A 17,606-nucleotide genomic window follows, 5' to 3' on the forward strand; every position below is an offset into this window, starting at 1 on the left:
CACTAGATCAGTGAAAGAACTGTAAAACTGTGGAATGTACACATAAACAGTATGAGTTTCAAGAAGCTTTTAAACTGAAAATACATGAATATTATGAGGTGTCTATGTTTTGTTACTAGGAGAAGATACCAGTGGATACTTGAGTCATTTGCCCCGTACTCTGATGGTGATGTTGGTTATGATGACGTCCATCTTAAAACATGTTGTTAGCTTCATGGGTCTTTCTTACATGCACCTATGCACAAATTAAATAAATAACATTTCTTCCAGAGCTATCAAAAATTACTCACTCTTAAAAAAAATGGGAATTTCTTTCCATAGAATCCGACTCTGAAAAATTCAGGCTCCAGACGTTGTTGATCCATAATTTTATCATACAGAGTGGCTTCCATCATCTATAGAAGGAAAACAAAACGTTATCTCTTTATTCTAAATGGCAGACCTGGTAAGTAACATACATTAACATAAACAAAAGTGTATCAAGCAGTTCTCAGAAAATAATCACAGCATATTTTAAAAGTAAAACTAAAAACCTCTTTGAAAGCTTAATTTGTGTTATTTCTTCCAGGAAACATAACAACAGATGCAGTATAACATGATGAATTATATGACTCACAGGCTATTTATTTAGCAAAGTGGCCTTGTAGCTCAGGATTTAGAACACTGGTCTAGTAAACAGGGGGTCATTAGCTGAAATCTCATCCAGGCATCTGCTTGTCCTTTAGGGGGTGGTTTTGGCATAACAGTGAAGGTCTTTACTACATAAAAGCAAGGTATCAGGTTGATTCTGATCTTAGGTTTTTTGCTAGGGTTAAAATGGTCCTTCAGGGCAGTCAACCTAGTATTCACCTACGAACCTACGAATTATAGGGTGACTGATCCGACTGCCATACCGAGAAGGAGTAAAATTTTGCCGTTTTACACAATAGTTGGTTTCAATGGGGTAGATAACTTACAAGTCCTTAAACAATGGATGAAATGAATAAAGCAACACATTAAAAAACATGGGTTTGACAATGGTGTTGCATTGAAATACCATTTAGCCCCGTCACAGGCTGAAGTCACAGCATTCGAGAAGATATGATTCTATCCACATGCACAAGCCCATTTGTTTTAACAGATGGAACTACCTCTAAAGCCTAATACATTATCCTTCAGATCACATTACTTCATATGTTGTGTATTTACAAATATGCAGCTGCCACACAGAGATACTGCAAATATATTTCTAATTCTCCTCTCTCTTGACAATCACTTTCCAGAATCCCATGATGACCAGTTAGTGTATTCATTCCCTACTAAATGAGAACCTGGGTGGGCAGTCTTGACCATGACAAGGGGAGCTGTTAATGCTATAACCTAAGCATCACAATTCTTTTTAAGGCAGGAGTACAACATCCCAAACTGCAAGAGTGTAAATAAATTATGTACATGCCTACATCTCAAAAATATAGCTTGTTGACTCCATACCTACAAATCTTAAAAGCATTAAAGATGTGATCTTTCCCACCAAAGGAGGTGAACTGTCTAAAGTTACTCCTTTTTACCTTCTCCCCAATCTCAACCCCCAGTATCCAGGTCACTCTTCAGTCCTGGGTAACCTGTGATGCAGGCAGATGCTCATTCCATGTAAGGAAGGCTAATGTATGAGAATTTCAGATATCAGCTCATAAACTCTAAACTCCAAAAATGGTCAATATGAATTAAACCGCTATACCAGGTAATGGCCTCTTTTTATTCAGAATAAATATAGTGGATGTGGAAGGTAACAGTAAGTCAGAACTAGGATCAATGCCTAACTAGTTTTCAAATAGACTTTTTTAGTCATTTATTTTTCTCATGTTAAACTACTGTATACACATGCATTTCTGAATATCAGATACAAAGTAAACATATAAACAAATGTGGCTACTAATAAAAAACACCAAGAAAAATATGCATCACAAATGCAACACTTTTGGATCAGAAAGGTATGTATAAAAACATATAAATTACATTTTACAGTAAAAGATTTCCCTACTTTTCATAAAATTACATTTCATTTCCATTGTTAATAAGACACACCATGATTAAACAATAAGATATGGCAGTTTGCACTACTGTAGAAAAACTATATATTCTGAAAATCGGCCTCATTCTTTAAGTACCAAAAAATGTCATAAACCAACATTTATAATTACCTCATAATGCACTAATAACATTCAAAGTACTGCCATGATTTGTTAACACCAAGGAATAATTAAGTGAAATACTATTGTCTAGTCTACTATAAGAAAACAATACAGAAAACAATACAGAGCATCAAGTCTGCATTGCTGTATCCCATTTTATGTAGTTCATCACATAGACAGCATTGAAGGTACATTACCCGCATCTTGCTGAGGTTACGGTAGTCGTAATCATTCTCATACTGTTCAGCCAGTTTACGGCACATGACAATCCCATTCTCCCAACACTGTTGAAAAATACAGGCTGTTAGAACCAGCACAGTTTTGCAGACTAATTATTATTAAATCTTCACTATCCTGTAAATTGAAGAAATGCATTATTTTATCATCACATATTTAAAATGTCAGCTACAATGCACAATGCTCTAGTCTTATGTACACAGCTAGTATTAGTTTTCTAGTCCCCTCACAGAAAATAATCTTCCCCTCCATTAAACATTATGCTAGGAAGCCTGTAGGTGAAACAGAGACATAGTCTCACCAATTTTATTTTACGCTAGAGATCAAGAAAATTATTTCATACAAAAGTTTGTAAGAATAACGGATAGAAACAATAAAAGAATGATCAACAAGGAACTATAAGATCAGCACAATGATGTTTAAATAAACTTGCATCCATTCTCACTCATAAATTTAAAAAACAGGGGAGAAGGTGTTACTATCGATGCATCTATATTTGGGTATCACCGAGGTGGTTGGATGGTGTAGAAAATCAACTCATCGAACACTGCTGGCCTTTTCTTTCAGTGTGAGATCATAACCAGTGGGGATCAGGGATATTGCCCCTTTCAATACTGTAGAGTGATCTTGGAGTTGGTATATAATTAGCAAGTGGTGTGGGAGTGCAGGGGGGCTTGCACTCCTGCAAAAAAAGACTTTTTCCATTTTTTTTTGATTACCAATCTTTTGTCAAGCTTGTTGCTCTTGATTACATGAGTATACGACTGACATATATGCATATCATATACACACACACACACACACACACACACACATATATATTTAAATATAGATAGATATTTATAGATAGATATAAATATTTATATGGGTGGCTTTGAGGTGGTTGAATGGGGTGATCGTTGCAATGAAAAAAATCATCTCAGCTCATCTTGCTTGCCTTCATTTTCCTAAATGAAACAAATAATTGGTCAGAAATTTTGATGTCTCACTTTCTTTCTGTATAATATATAAGCTGTTTCTTCAAGCCATAAATAAATATTATGTTTTTTTATTTGACTCTGATAGGCACTACATTAAAGAGTTACTCACTGAAAGGATACAAATGGGTGACAGAAGTTGCAGGCTATACTAGTCACTAGCTTGTGAGAAAATTGACTTGTGGAAGGGTAGTACAAGTATTTTTTAAGTTTAATATTCCTTAACAGAAAAAATAAACTAGAGGATGAGGGCTTGGTTCATGGGTCCAGTTGTCAAGTTTATGACTTTAGAAACACAAAGCTAAATTAAGTTTAGTACTGCTGCATAGAAGTGTGGATAATTTTTTCAAGATGATGAATATTTCAGCAAAATACCTTCATTCACTCTAAATATTATACATTTTGTGATTGTGAATTAATCTCCCTGTAATGTTCTGATACCAGAGGTCTCCTTTTCAAGGCTGAAGTTGTTTAATACACACTTTCATTTTGGCTGTTTTACACATGATGTAGATTTTCCCAATGGTGTAATGATTTTGCTTTATTTTATTTTATTTTACTCAAATAAATTTTTCAAATATAATGAGGTCACCCTTAAAAAAATGATTGTAGGCATCTTTTGCTGTTTTGGAACGTCTGAAATTATGAGTTGTCATCACAGAAAACAAGGTTCATATTAGTAAAAAAGTACTGGCAAAAAGACGTGCAAGAGAGCTTATATAAACTAATTGTAAATGTTATGACACATTTTTGCAATGATCATGCTTAATGAACATTTTTTTTAATCAAACAGAAGAGAAATTATACAAAATTATATAATTATACAAAAAAGGAAAAAATAAATAAACAGAACAGCTAGTAACAGATTCAAAACTGTACCTAACCTGAACTAGTTAAACTGGTCTAGTATAACCACTGTCTTTGTATAAGAACACAAAATACCATTCATAACACATATCATTGTAATACAGAATTTTGCCTATCTGTTTATTTACAAAGATAAACAATTTATTAGAAATGCAGAAACAGTGGTCATTTGAATGTCAAATAAATTATGTAGAGGATTAAAATAACTGAGGAAAGAGAAATCAGTTTCAGAAAATTTGAATGATTAGAAGATAACATTCTTCAGTATAGGGATGGCAAATGGAGGTTCTGAAAAAGGAATAATATTAATTATGGTGAATTATTTACCAGTAAGATGATGACATGGCTATATTACAAAACTATAACTTGATATTTTATGTCCCTCTGCAATGACAGTAGATAAGTTGGACTATGTGGGCATATCTGATGAACCACTTTACTCCTAGGACTGACAGATAAGTTATATCAGTAAATAACTTGAAACAAAGATAGATGTAAAATAAAAAAAGCATGGAAATGCAACTTATAACCATTAACTACTCTACAAGAGTGAAAGGAAATTGGAATCTGTTTGCATGAGAAAGGGCCCTAAATAATTTCAAACAGTCTGTTTACCAGCGTGTCAAAGATCTTTCAGTACTGATTACTTCATCTGCTTTGGAAACACACTGTCTGGGTCCCTGTTAGAAGACTAAAGAGTGCAGTGTGGTGATTGTGCAAGATCCTATAACAGCTGCATTTATTTGACACTACAGTTTGGATATATAATTAGCATGAGGTGTAAGGGGGCTTACCCCCCCCAAAAAATAAAATTGTATCTTTGAGGTTTTAATTTTCATTATTATGGCACTGTGATATTGTACATTTTTGATCCTCTAGGTTTATTGTTCTGAATGTCAATGTTATGAACATTTGACATTCTAAAAGAGATCCACATGGTTCACCTAAAGATCAATGAAAATAATCAATATAACAATGAATATGTCACCACACGTGCTGCATCCTTTTTACCAAAATAATGGGAATTACATAAGAAAAACATTGATGTTGTTTGTACTGGTTTTATTAATGGCTTATAACTGAGTTAGGAAAAACACAGAGAACAGTACAAAAAAACAGTGTCAGTAGAACAACAGGTAGCGCACACACCTTTGGTGCTGGAAGACCAGGAGATTGTGAGTTCCATTCCCACGCCAGGTGATTGGAATGTTGACAGCATTTGGGGAGAGGTGGGGGGTGCAATACTCCAGAGTGTCTCATCCCTCAGATGAGATGTTAAACCAAGGTCACATCTGCTTGATTTGGAGGTAGCTCAGGTGGGTATAAAAGATCATATGGTACTTATCGTAAAGCATAGGAGTGCTTTATTAACAATCACATTCATTTTATAACATATAAAAAATTTAAATTTTTTACATTTATAATTTATAAGGTATCAAAACAAAAGTACAAGTTATCAACTTAACTAAACAGTTCTAGTTCTTTCATTATTTTTTCTTTTATATTTACCTTGCATCCCCCACCTTTTCTTCCACATCCATCTTCTTATTTCAGCTAATACATCATCCCCTTCCATTTTTTTGTTATATAACAAATTCTCAAATATTTTTTCCACAGCATACTGTCACAAACATTACTTTATCTCATTTATCAATATGACATCCTTTACCTTATCATGCTCCACATATAATATCATATTCATAATTAAACATTTAAACCCGTCCCTTCTATATTCAGTTTGAATCTTTTCCGAAAATTCTTTATTCTGTTTGCAATTCAAAACAATGCTTTGCTGTTTCTTCTTCACTACAGTCAACATAATTTTTCTATCTCCATCACCTGATATTTCATATTCCCTTTCATTGGTAACTTATTTAATAAAATTCTCGACAAAAAAATCCTCTACTTCATAACAATTTTCAAACCTTCTTTTCTTCTGTCTTTTATTAGCTTTTTTCATCTTCTTTTAATTCTTTCTGTCCATGGGTACACCATTTTTTTCTAAACTATTACTATACCATTCTTTCCTTTCCCTAATTTACCTACTGTTAAGTTCCATAATTTAATTTTTGTCATATTCTTTTTCTTCCATCTTGTCCCTTTTTCTTTTGTTTTCCCATACATTTTTATATTTTGCATATAGCCTCCTACCTATAATTTATTTTTGTCTTTCTTTTACTTTTCTCATTAACCAAAATAAATACATACATGCTAAGTGCACCACTGTTTTTTTTTTATTTAACCACCTTCTTCATTTTTATTAGACATTATCCATCTTCTCACCAGGTTCAGCCTTTAACCTCAAATGAAGCTAAAAATATCTAATAACACTTTTTCTATTTGAGTGGGAAAACATATTACCCCCCCCCAAATATGCTATTTTTTTCCTAACACACTATTTATCATATTTGTCTTTTTCTGAAATAAGTAAAAACAGTTACATCAAGCTAACAATTTGCTTGTTTCAGTATCTTTCTCTATTGATTTATTACACATTCATACTCACTAAATGTCACTTCCAAGAGCTTTACTTCCATTATTGTGAAATATATATATATATATATATATATATATATATATATATATATATATATATATATGCTCGTTTGAGTTTAATTGGTTTCTTTTGAGCGTTTGGTGCTTTTTTGGTTATTGAAATATATTCCAGTTACTTTTTGCCACACCAAATTCCTTACACTTCACTTTGCTTAAGTACAGGCCAGACTTTTTAACATATTTTCAATCCTTACTACAACTTCAATTATCCATTTCTTGTTTTTTATTAGAACTAAATTATCTGCATGTGCCAAACACAATGATAATGCAACATTTCCTTCCATCTCACATCTTGCCTCCCTAATTTCTTACATGCATATCTGCACTACTGCATTAATTATTAATACAAAAAAGTATATACTTGTCGGGCATCCCTGTCTTACTTCTGTCTTAATATGTATTTTCTTTTTCATACATCCATTTATCATAACTTGCACCCATGAATTTTTGTAACATTTCTTTATTGCATTATATTCTTTTTCTTTGCCATATGCCTCTAAAAATGTCACATTGCTTCATGGATCATTTTATCAAATGCTTTAGCTACATCATATCCTAAATTCTTTATTTTCTTTCAGCATCATCTCTACTACTTCTTTCACTATAGTTAACATTTATTTCATGTCTCTTCCTTTTATACAATAAATCCTCTTTTGCTATCTCATCCAATACTTTCTCTATCCTTTTACTAATGACTTCATAAATACTTTATAGTCAGAATTTCCTAGTGTTATGGACCTCCATTTTTTTAACTTTCATTCATCTTTTTTCTATAAAAAATTATCACTCCAGCACATATGTAGCTCTTACATTCCTTTAATATTTATAAAACCTTCTTCTTTATCTCATTTCTTTTATAATAGTCAAACTTAGTCCATCTATCACTGTCTCTATTTCTTCTATTGTTATATAATTTTTTTGTAAAAAATCCTTACTTTTTTAAAAAAAAATTCACTTTCCTCTCTTCTTGTCCATTCACTTCCTATTTTCATACATTTTCTCTACAATTTTTTTACAACCTGCATACTATCTTCTTGTTTTTATTTTATATTTCCTTTTCCATCTAAGATAGCATCCATCCATTATTCTCTTATTGTTTATGTCTTTTCCTAAATTAGGGGAACCTTCTCTTTCTTTCTTTTTAGAAAAAAATATTTGCCTGTGTAACATCACTTTTACTTTTTTTCTATTCTCTTCATACATCTGTTTTTATCTCCCTTATTTTATTTTATCATTACCTTTTTATATTTCTTTCTCATAGTCCCATAAAATTTCTTTATATTTCATCTTATTTATTTGTATTATTCTTCTAAATATATTTCATATACTTTTGCTTAAATACTACCTATGACTGTGTCAAATGTTTATAAAATGGTTTCACTGTCATATGACCTTTCCATAGCATATCCTTCTCTCTTATTAGTTTTCCTCCTTCTTACACTTTGCAGTTAATCTGTTTATCCCTTCCCTCCTTTATTATTTCACTGTTTTCTTCTGTTTAACAAATAGTGTTCTAAGATCAGAAAACTCTGATACTTGTATCCTGTTATTTCTTTCATATCTTTAGAATATATTATATAAGCAATTTATTTCTTAAAAATCCCATTTTATATGTCCATTATCTATTCTTTTCTACTACTAATTCCCTTAACATCTTAATATTCTGTGTTTTCTTTCCCTTTTCTTTCCACAGGTTACAGTTAAAATAACCTACCATCACATCAATACTGGCATATTTACTAATACATTTTTTTCCTTCAAACTGCCTTTTTTCCATCATATTAGTATGTGCATAAATCAGTAATACTCTTATACATTTTTGTCTCATTTCCATATCATATATCACTACCTGTCCAGGTACTACTACTGTTATTTCTAAAATTCGTATTTCTTCATTTTTATAAGAATTCATATTTCAGAACATATCTCATTTCCTGCATAGCAAACAATTCCTAACTCCCACATACAGTCTTTATCCTTTTCATGTTATCTTCTTTGTTACACCTGTTATCTAGCAAGTAAAAAAAAAAAATCAATTTTAATTTTTACACCATTTAACCACCACCAAACCTCTTACACCATTCCTAATAGTATTCTAATTAAAGCTAAAATTGCTATACCATCATTTTCCTTTTGTGTGTGTGTTTTACTTCCATATTATTATATTCATTTTCCTTCTCCTAAGTCTCCCACCAACACATTATTCATTATCATGCTCTGATCTTCTCTTCTCGTCCCAATTTTTTCCCCGTTCTTCCTCTTCACGTCTTAAAATTGAAAATCTGTTCTTTTCCTGTGTATTAATAACCACACTTTCCAAGTTCTTTAAATTTACCACAAAAAAGACTTAGTTTTATTTATTCATTTTTTGTTTGTTTACAGTCTTTAGTCTTATACTAAAATATTTTCTTCACCACAGAAATAACATGCTTTGTGTTGAACCCATACCTAACAACTCTTGTCTTAACATTCATAACTACTGCATTTTTAATAATGTGAAATTTTCCCATCTTTAACATCCATTGTTACATACACTTCCCAACCCTCACTCCATACATTTCTTTCATCACATATTTTTTAATTGTACATAGTCAAAGAAAAATTGGTTTTAACTCATGCGTATCCATATTTGAAGTACTACATTGCACATTTCTTTTTTTTTTATAGTCTCAGGTCTTTCCACAGTGCTACTGCAGTTCTTTTTCAGTCTCAGTCATAAATGTTTCCAGTACGTTAAAACTTTCAAATGTCACGTTACAAAAAAGTTTCAGCTCCCAGATGAATTGATGCAATTATGCCTTTAATGTTAAACTTTAGTGGTATAATAATACTATCCATAATGTCATACCTGTTCACAGTGCCATCACTTTTACTTCTTATTCTTACCTCTGGTCATCCCTCTGTGGCTGTTACAAAATTGCAACTGTTTGATTCCTCTCAGTTCCTTTTTATATTCTTCCTTGTCCTGCTATATCTATATACCTTCTTTCTTGTAACAAAAAACACTGCTGCAAAGGTAAACACTGAAAACTGTCTCTTCCACCAGCCGAGATCTCCAATGTTTTCCCTTCACCAGTAGTTCTTTGTCTTTCCAATCACTAAGTTTCTTCTTCCTGTAACACTCTCTCTACCATGTTACTCCATCTAGATTCTTCTCCTCCTTCCTTTGGTTCTGCCTGGTTTATCATATTTATCAGTGCTTACTATTTGTTTTTAGACTGTTATAATGTATTAATTCATTTTCTTGTTAACAAAAAAAAAAATGTTTTAAAATTTGAGTAAATTTATCAGCACTCCATTTTCTAGCTCTGTAACTTTTATGGCATCTCATCCTCCTCCTTCCTTCAGTAAGTTTTGTCCTGCTCCTCTTTCTCTATCTATGCCACCCTCTCCTCCATCATAGGATTCCTATAACTGCAGTAACAGCCTTTCAGTGCAACCTAGCAGTTCCAGAGATTACCTCATCTCCTCTTCTCCAAAGAGTAGAAGTTCCCTAATGCCCTGGTCAAATTATCCCTTACAGTGGAAATGCCAACTCAGGTCTCCCCAAAAATAGGCCATTAGCTTAGTGGGATTAATCCTGTCAGCAAAAGGATAAATATAAAATAAATAAAATAAAACTTTCAGTAAACTGTTTCACGTTATAACATAGGATTTGTAAAACATTTGAACAAACAGGTTCTGCAAATGGATACTGTGATTGAGTGTTTTAATCAAAATATAATTATTTATTGTTTTACCCAAGTTTATATTAAGCATAGGTGACCATTATTTGACATTTTTTAACCAGGTTTGTCCAGCTGAGCCTAGGGCCCATTTCAGTGGAGACCCGAGGAGAAAAGCTCCAATATATAAAGAAAACAAAACTTGGAAATACATGCATACATACATCTGAAAGTTATACAATAAACATAATGGTACGTTCATGTAGTACAAGGAAAAGAAGTATCATTCAGACAACACTAAGACTCATAAAAACATACAACATTGCTATTTTGAACATATATAATGTATAAAAGATATAACGTGTTTATACAAAGGAGACAACAATACAGAGTTATAAGTTCAGTATGTCATGTAGAGTCTTGGCATGAACAGGTCCAAGCATGTAGTAGATGAAGTTTTAACTCTCTTTTGAAGTGGTGTTGTTGGGAGACAATTTGTATACTAAGGGGGAGTGTATTCCAGCTATGTGCTATTGTGCACTGATAAAGGGACTTTCCTATATTCTTTTTGGATTTGCAGACATCAAGGAGATTTTTTATCAATTGTACGGAGGTGCCGGATGGGGGTGTAGTAAGATACTAGGTTGGAGAGAGAGGGACAAGAAGAGGGTTTATAGAGAATAGTGTGTGTGATATGTACTTTTGGAAGTAATAATTGATGAGAGAATTCAGGCCAGTGAAGTTTTATTAGGGCTAGACAGTGATGGGTGTTGTGGGGAAGATTAGTGGCCAATCTGGCTATTTTATTGTATGTTTGGGTCAGTATTGACAGTAGAGTAGAGTAGACTGGGTGTTAGTTACATTGGGGGGGCATATAGTAGACTAAGTAAGATGAGTGAATGGGACAGGGATAGTTTGGGGGCTTGTATAAGGAATTTCTAGTTTTTGTTCAGAAGTCCAAGTTTCTGGTGAGTTTTCTTTATGCACTGTTGAATATGCATGTCAAATTTTAGTTCATCGTCTATGATAGCATCCAGTAGTTTAGTATGTGGTTCAAATTCAGTAATGGTATTGTTGTGCGAGGTGATGATAAAGGAGAATTTGTGATGAGGCAGTGTTCTAGGAAAGAAAAGTAGGAGTTTAGGTTTTTTTTTAGGATTTAATGTTAACTGGTTATTGGAGAGCCAAGTCTCGAGGGATGAGAGGGTATTTTGAGTGAGTATTAACAGATCGGAAACATTATGGACAGTGAAGATTAGTGTGGCATCATCAGCATATTGCACTAGAGCCGAGCCTGTACAAGCAGTATGTAGTTCATTTGTAAAAATGTTGAATAGGGGGGGGGGCCAGGATAGAACCCTGAGGGACTCCCTGTGTTGACTGGAAGAAATAGGGAGGTAAATGGAGAACCAATTTACTGAGAAGATGGAGAGATTGAGATTTGACAGTTTATTTAGATGTTTAGAGTGGGAAACTGTATCAAAATCCTTAGAGAGATCAAATAATAAACTGGAGATAAGCATATTATTATCATGGGCCTGAACAACTGTATAGGTGAAGAGTAATGCAGTGGATGTACTGTGCTGGGGCCTAAAACCATGTTGGGCAGAGGTTAGTAGGTATTTGTCCAGCAGGTGTTTGATTAACTGGGTGTGTATGCACTTTTCAAGAATTTTGGAGATAGGGGACAGGATGGCAATAGGTCTGTAGTTAGAAGGGTAAGAAGAGTTTCCACCCTTATGAAGTGGGATTGTGAAGTAGTATTTCCATATGTCTATTTATTAGTATAGAGATGGGGTAGGCAATAGAATCTGCAGGAGTTCTGAGAAAGCAAAAAGGTAGTTTGTCAGCTGAGGGGGAGCAGGGTTTAAGCTTAAGCAAAAGAGATTTGATATAAGTGGTGGGGACTGGTTTAAATGAGAAGGAGTTGGATGGTGTATTGTTTAGGGATGGAGTAGTGGAAGTATTGTTAGTTTTTGGATAGTTTGTATAACGTAGTTGTTTAGGAGAGTGGCTATTTCAGTGGTAGAGTTATTGGGGAAAGGGCTGGGTGTGGTAGGGTTACCAGGATGCAGAAACTGTTAGTAGTAATCCAGAATATTTTTGGGATTATATTGCAGGTTTGATTGGGTTAAGTGGAAAAAGTTCTTTTTATCAGTTTTGACTATTTTTTTTTTTTTTTGTCAGGTTTCTAAGCTCCTTGTACTGTTGAGGTAGAGGAGGGGATTTGTTTTTGCCTGATTTAGAGGGAGGTGATGAAGGAAGGACCAATTTATGCTAGACAATGTAGAGTTGAGTGTAACTGGACAAAAGGTGGTGAATTGACTACATTCCCTATATAAGTGCTTAGTTTAGTATAAGTATTTAGTTAATTTAGTTTGGAATATTATACAAATGAAAGCAGAAACATTCACAGTAACCAAAACTGGTAGTAACTAACAAAACAATAAATAATTAGAGGTGGACACTAATACATCACCACAGTACATGAAAATAAATGTGGTCATCGCCTTAAAAGTAAAATTTATAACCACATTCAGTAGAAATGCATTTGAGATCAGTACAGAATTACAGAAATCAGTAGATGGTGGCAGAATACATTAAAGCAGACAACAGTGACTGTCACTGGGTAATTTAACTACAGTGGTAAACATCAACAATGTGGGTAAACTACACATTACCCACCAATGACACTGATCTTTTTGCTGTTATACAGTGTTGTGAGTTACACACCATCATTTTACTTCTTATAGGTCTTTAAGTAACAGTTCTGAAACGTAAAGACATTCTAAAGCCAGAAGACAAGCCTTAAAGCTCTTTAGCGTTAATGTAACTTTATTTCATACTTTTGTCAATAGCAATATACTTCTTTAGAAATTAATTACATGAAAGATACATGAGCATAAATACTTGAAATAAAATCATATTAACCAATCACAATGAAAATACAATTAAAAACACATCCCATGTTAATTGCCACTCAATTTAACCCTTTAGTATCTAAAATCCTTTAGCCAACCTATGGTCCTTCAGAAACCATTTAATATTTATGTTGTCATTTAAACCTAGTGGTTTGTCTGCCTCTAATCTTACTTGCCATTCAGTTTCTCTTTAGTCTACCTGATTTTTATAATTTTGTTCCCTTAAATCATGAGGTATGTGTTCTACCACTGCAAGGAGAAAATACTTATATAATTACTGCACCAAGTAACAGTTCTCCTGAGGATACAGTTTTACCACTCACACAGAAAACAGCATTACAGGCAAAACAAAACCAAACAGGGAGGAAAAAAATAAAACAACCACCTCACTCCCTTGTTTGTTCAGTAGCCTAGTTTTAATTTTGTACTTTCTTGTTTTTCATCAGTTTGTCATGAATAAAACACCTCTGCCATTTTCTTTAGTAATTAAAACAACACAACAAAAAATCTTTCATAAACCCAGTGTTTACACTGTTATATCTGCAATACCATTTATGATGAAACAAACCAAAATATAATGTTAGGAATTGTGGGGAATGGTTACAGCCCCTTTGTGACTGTAAGATGTCAGAAAATAAATGAATGCATTTACAAGGCATACTTTTATTACCCATTTTACAAAGTCATATATGTGGAGCATCTTATGAATTAATTCTGACAGAAGCAAGACAGCTCTGTTGATATAGAGGGATAAAGCTGCGAGCATGAAGTGGGTGACCTGTTTATGGTTGGTCACTTGTTGATCAGCTGCCAATGGCAGAAAGGGGGGAGAGGAATCTTGAGTATTTTCCCACTTCCTCATCGTTTGGGGGGGGGGTCAGGAGTAAAGTTACATCGTGTGAAGGGTTATATCACTCCAAGAGTCCTGTTATTTATTTATTTTTATTTTACATTTGTTGACCGGGAATGTCTGACTGAGCTGAAGCCCTTTTTCAGCAGAGGCCCGGGGAGAAAAGCTCCAGTTTATACAGATTACATTTAGTCATTATACAGATATTATATAAGTAGAAAATGGCAAACAGCTAGATGACTGCAACAGCATTTTTTAAAAGTATACAGATTACATTTAGTCATTATACAAATATTATACAAGTAGAAAATGGCAAACAGCTAGATGACTGCAATAGTAGTAAATATAAAAAAGCATAATAAAACAGCAACATAGGAGTAAAGTTTTTTTTTTTTTTTTTTTTTAAGAGAGAGAGAGAGAGGAATACATAGATTAGCAGAGTGTTATCAAGGTGGGTTTGAGCAGGGGCAGATCCATTGCCCTTTGAAATATTCTTTTAAAATTAGTTTAAATTATTTGGAATGTGTGAGTGTTTGAATTTCAAGAGGAAGTTAGACGCCAGGGTTACAAGTGGTAGCCAGTTATGCATATGAGAGACTTTGGTAGCACAGCTGTCCTTGGGTTCATGGAGGGGACACTTCCAGAAGAATTCCTCATTACAGGAATGCATCCTCATTAATGTGACACTGTCATGAAATGGATAAGGCTATAACCAGACAAGAAAACCTCTGTCTCAATAGTCCGGTCTAAGCATGAAAGCACTTCTCAAGAATAATTCTTGTTGGAGAAGATGCCACAGATTTTTGTCTCATGTTATTGAATATCCAGTAATGTGCTAGAGCTTAGTTTAGGAGCTTAAAGATTTTTTTATCCAAAATTCAAGGACTTGCCATTTCAACTGAATGCAAAATGTACTGTTTATCCTGCTGGAAGTGCTAAATAAACAACATCAAGGCAGTTGACTATTAGCTGAAATGGGGAGCCTGTTCTTTGGAAAAACCTAGAACAAGAGGACATTAAAGACTATTTTCTATCTATTTGTCAGTCTATACATTCTGTGGACAAATTGTATGATGAAAGGAAAATGTGGACTGTGAGATGGGAAACATGGGTAACTGCAAGAAAATGAAAACACTGTAGAGCATACTTCATACGTATTTACGCTTAAAGGAATCAAAGGAACCATGAAATATTCAGGACAACATAAAATGAATCGTTTTGTTGCTACTGCAAAAGATCACCTGAGTAATGTATTTATGAAAAAGCAATATAATGTATATGAACTGCTAGGCCACCAAGTAAAAACATTGCAAATTGCATTGTAGGTAATGCAAATATAATGGACACTGGTGATATGACTAAGTTAAACAGAACATAAATGTTGAAAATGAAAATATGGATAAAAACTGTAAGTGGAGTTAACTGCTTAGGCAGTATGATGTGGCTAAGATGAAGAGAATGAGGATGCCTCTGTCTATGGAAAAGTATGGTTAGCTGTATGGTAAAAAGATTGTTTTAAAAAATAAAGAGACTAAAAAGATATGTAAAACAAGCAGAGTGAAAGATGTTATTATGGGTAACCGAGTTAAAGAAACAAAAAGAAAAACTGGCATGAAAGACAGACTGATACAAAACTAAAAAAAAAGGTAAAGAATATTTTTTTCTGCCATTCTCCTTAATGTAAACAATATAAGAAATGAAGGAGGAAGAATTCCTGTGGTGCAGGTACAATGGTATAAGCTAATGAAATATAATATATCTGCAGTTGAAGGAACACCATGATTATGCTCCAATAACAGTTAAACTACATGCTTGTTTAGTACTACTCTAGAGCAAGACCCGACCTTAACAATAGTTAACCAACCCTAATGCACGGGTAGCACTGCAACTCACACTAAAAGCTGACAGTGCTGACCAGGAAGCAGCAGGAGGACATAAAACAGCTTTGTTTTAGCTCCCATTTCTGCCTGCTGTCTGCCATAGAACAATCAGTATTTTTAATTAAACTACTTCCCTTAGACATGGAATACGTTAAGGACATAAACCACTTCCCCACTGCTTTACCATCTTTCAAAGCCAGCACAACACATTACTTTTTTCTTTTTTTTAATCAGTCACTTTTGTCTAACTAGTAGTACATGCAAAAGGGATTATGATCAGATCTCTGATCATAATACACTACTGTGTGTTCTTGGCACAGATACAAATGTAATATTATGTCACGATCAGAGATCTGATCATAATTCCTGGTCCATTTATCGCTAGTTATGATATCAGACCCAATCATACCCCTCTATGCCAGATACATGTTTAAGTAACATAAAGCAGAAAGAGCAATTTAAATAAGGTGATTATAAGTTCCATGGGTAATCATTTATGTCCTGGATCTATAGTACTGTATATATTGAATTGTATCACATTATAAGAAGTTACTATTTTCTGTGAGGAAAGTAAGTGATGTTAGACTGCTGCATTAAAGGACAAGTAATAATATTTATAGTGGTTTATGCAGTTTTTTTCAGGTATTAAGAGAAGAGAACTTTTATAAGAATTTTAAACAAATATTTAAATGTTAACAAGAATGTAGTGATTTGAGAAAACTTTAAATTGGGACATTGGGGAAGAAAAAGAAAGCATGGGAGAAAAGTTAAATTACATAAAAATGTTTTTCACATTTTTATCTAAACAGGACAGGAAGATAAATATACTTAAATGAAGGGAAATCAAAAACAGAACTGTTTGTTGTATTCTCAGACAGACTAAATGAAGTTAGCACTGTTTTTATTTTGTAGCATTTCTGATCTTGCAGAAGGATGGGATGTTTTTGGACAGAACCAATTTCTTACTAAATAAGGCAAAGGATGTAAAAAACTAAATGGGCATTGCTCAAAATTACAGGTGTTACAAGATTAAAGGCAGATATTACTCAAAGAAAATTTACAAATGACAGATTTCTAAAGGAATTAGAGTGGTAGGTTGATACAAAAGAAAATATAAGATTATTTATCTTCATGTAGATTGCAGCGTAAGTGTAAAAAATAAATTCATGAGGAAGAATGACAGAAATTAAAGGACATTTTTGGCGGTAAGAATGAGAAGTCAGCAATACAGCAAAATTAATATTTATATTGAATGAAGCAAATATAACAGATAGATTGCTTAGGCAATATATGTTGCCAAAACAGAAAGGAAGAAATTAGTAATTTTAAGCAGGCAAATTAAGTATAATGAAAGGTGAGGCAGTTAATAAACAAGAAGAAATAATAAAAGCTGTAGAATTTATTTGAAGCTATGTATGCAAATAAACAGATTATACAGCATGTAGAATAGGGACATAACACTTCTAAAAACAGTGGATATAC

The 17,606-nt window shown here is 33.3% G+C and overlaps 1 protein-coding gene across 2 annotated transcripts in view; it reads right to left on the reverse strand.

Annotated features, from left to right (window-relative positions):
• DOCK4 (dedicator of cytokinesis 4) overlaps window positions 1-17,606 on the reverse strand; it is a 3,006,016-nt gene that overhangs the window by 421,892 nt on the left and 2,566,518 nt on the right. For both annotated transcript variants that reach the window (XM_044088673.1, XM_044088674.1), the window contains 2 exons: window positions 2,369-2,455; window positions 291-395 (listed from right to left, as the gene is read on the reverse strand). In XM_044088673.1, the coding sequence (XP_043944608.1) occupies window positions 291-395; window positions 2,369-2,455 (192 nt within the window). The remainder of the gene's footprint in view (window positions 1-290; window positions 396-2,368; window positions 2,456-17,606) is intronic.

This window comes from Protopterus annectens, chromosome 11.part0 (assembly GCF_019279795.1).
Source record: "Protopterus annectens isolate FY-2018-M chromosome 11.part0, PAN1.0, whole genome shotgun sequence".
Taxonomy (NCBI): Eukaryota; Metazoa; Chordata; order Ceratodontiformes; family Protopteridae; genus Protopterus; species Protopterus annectens.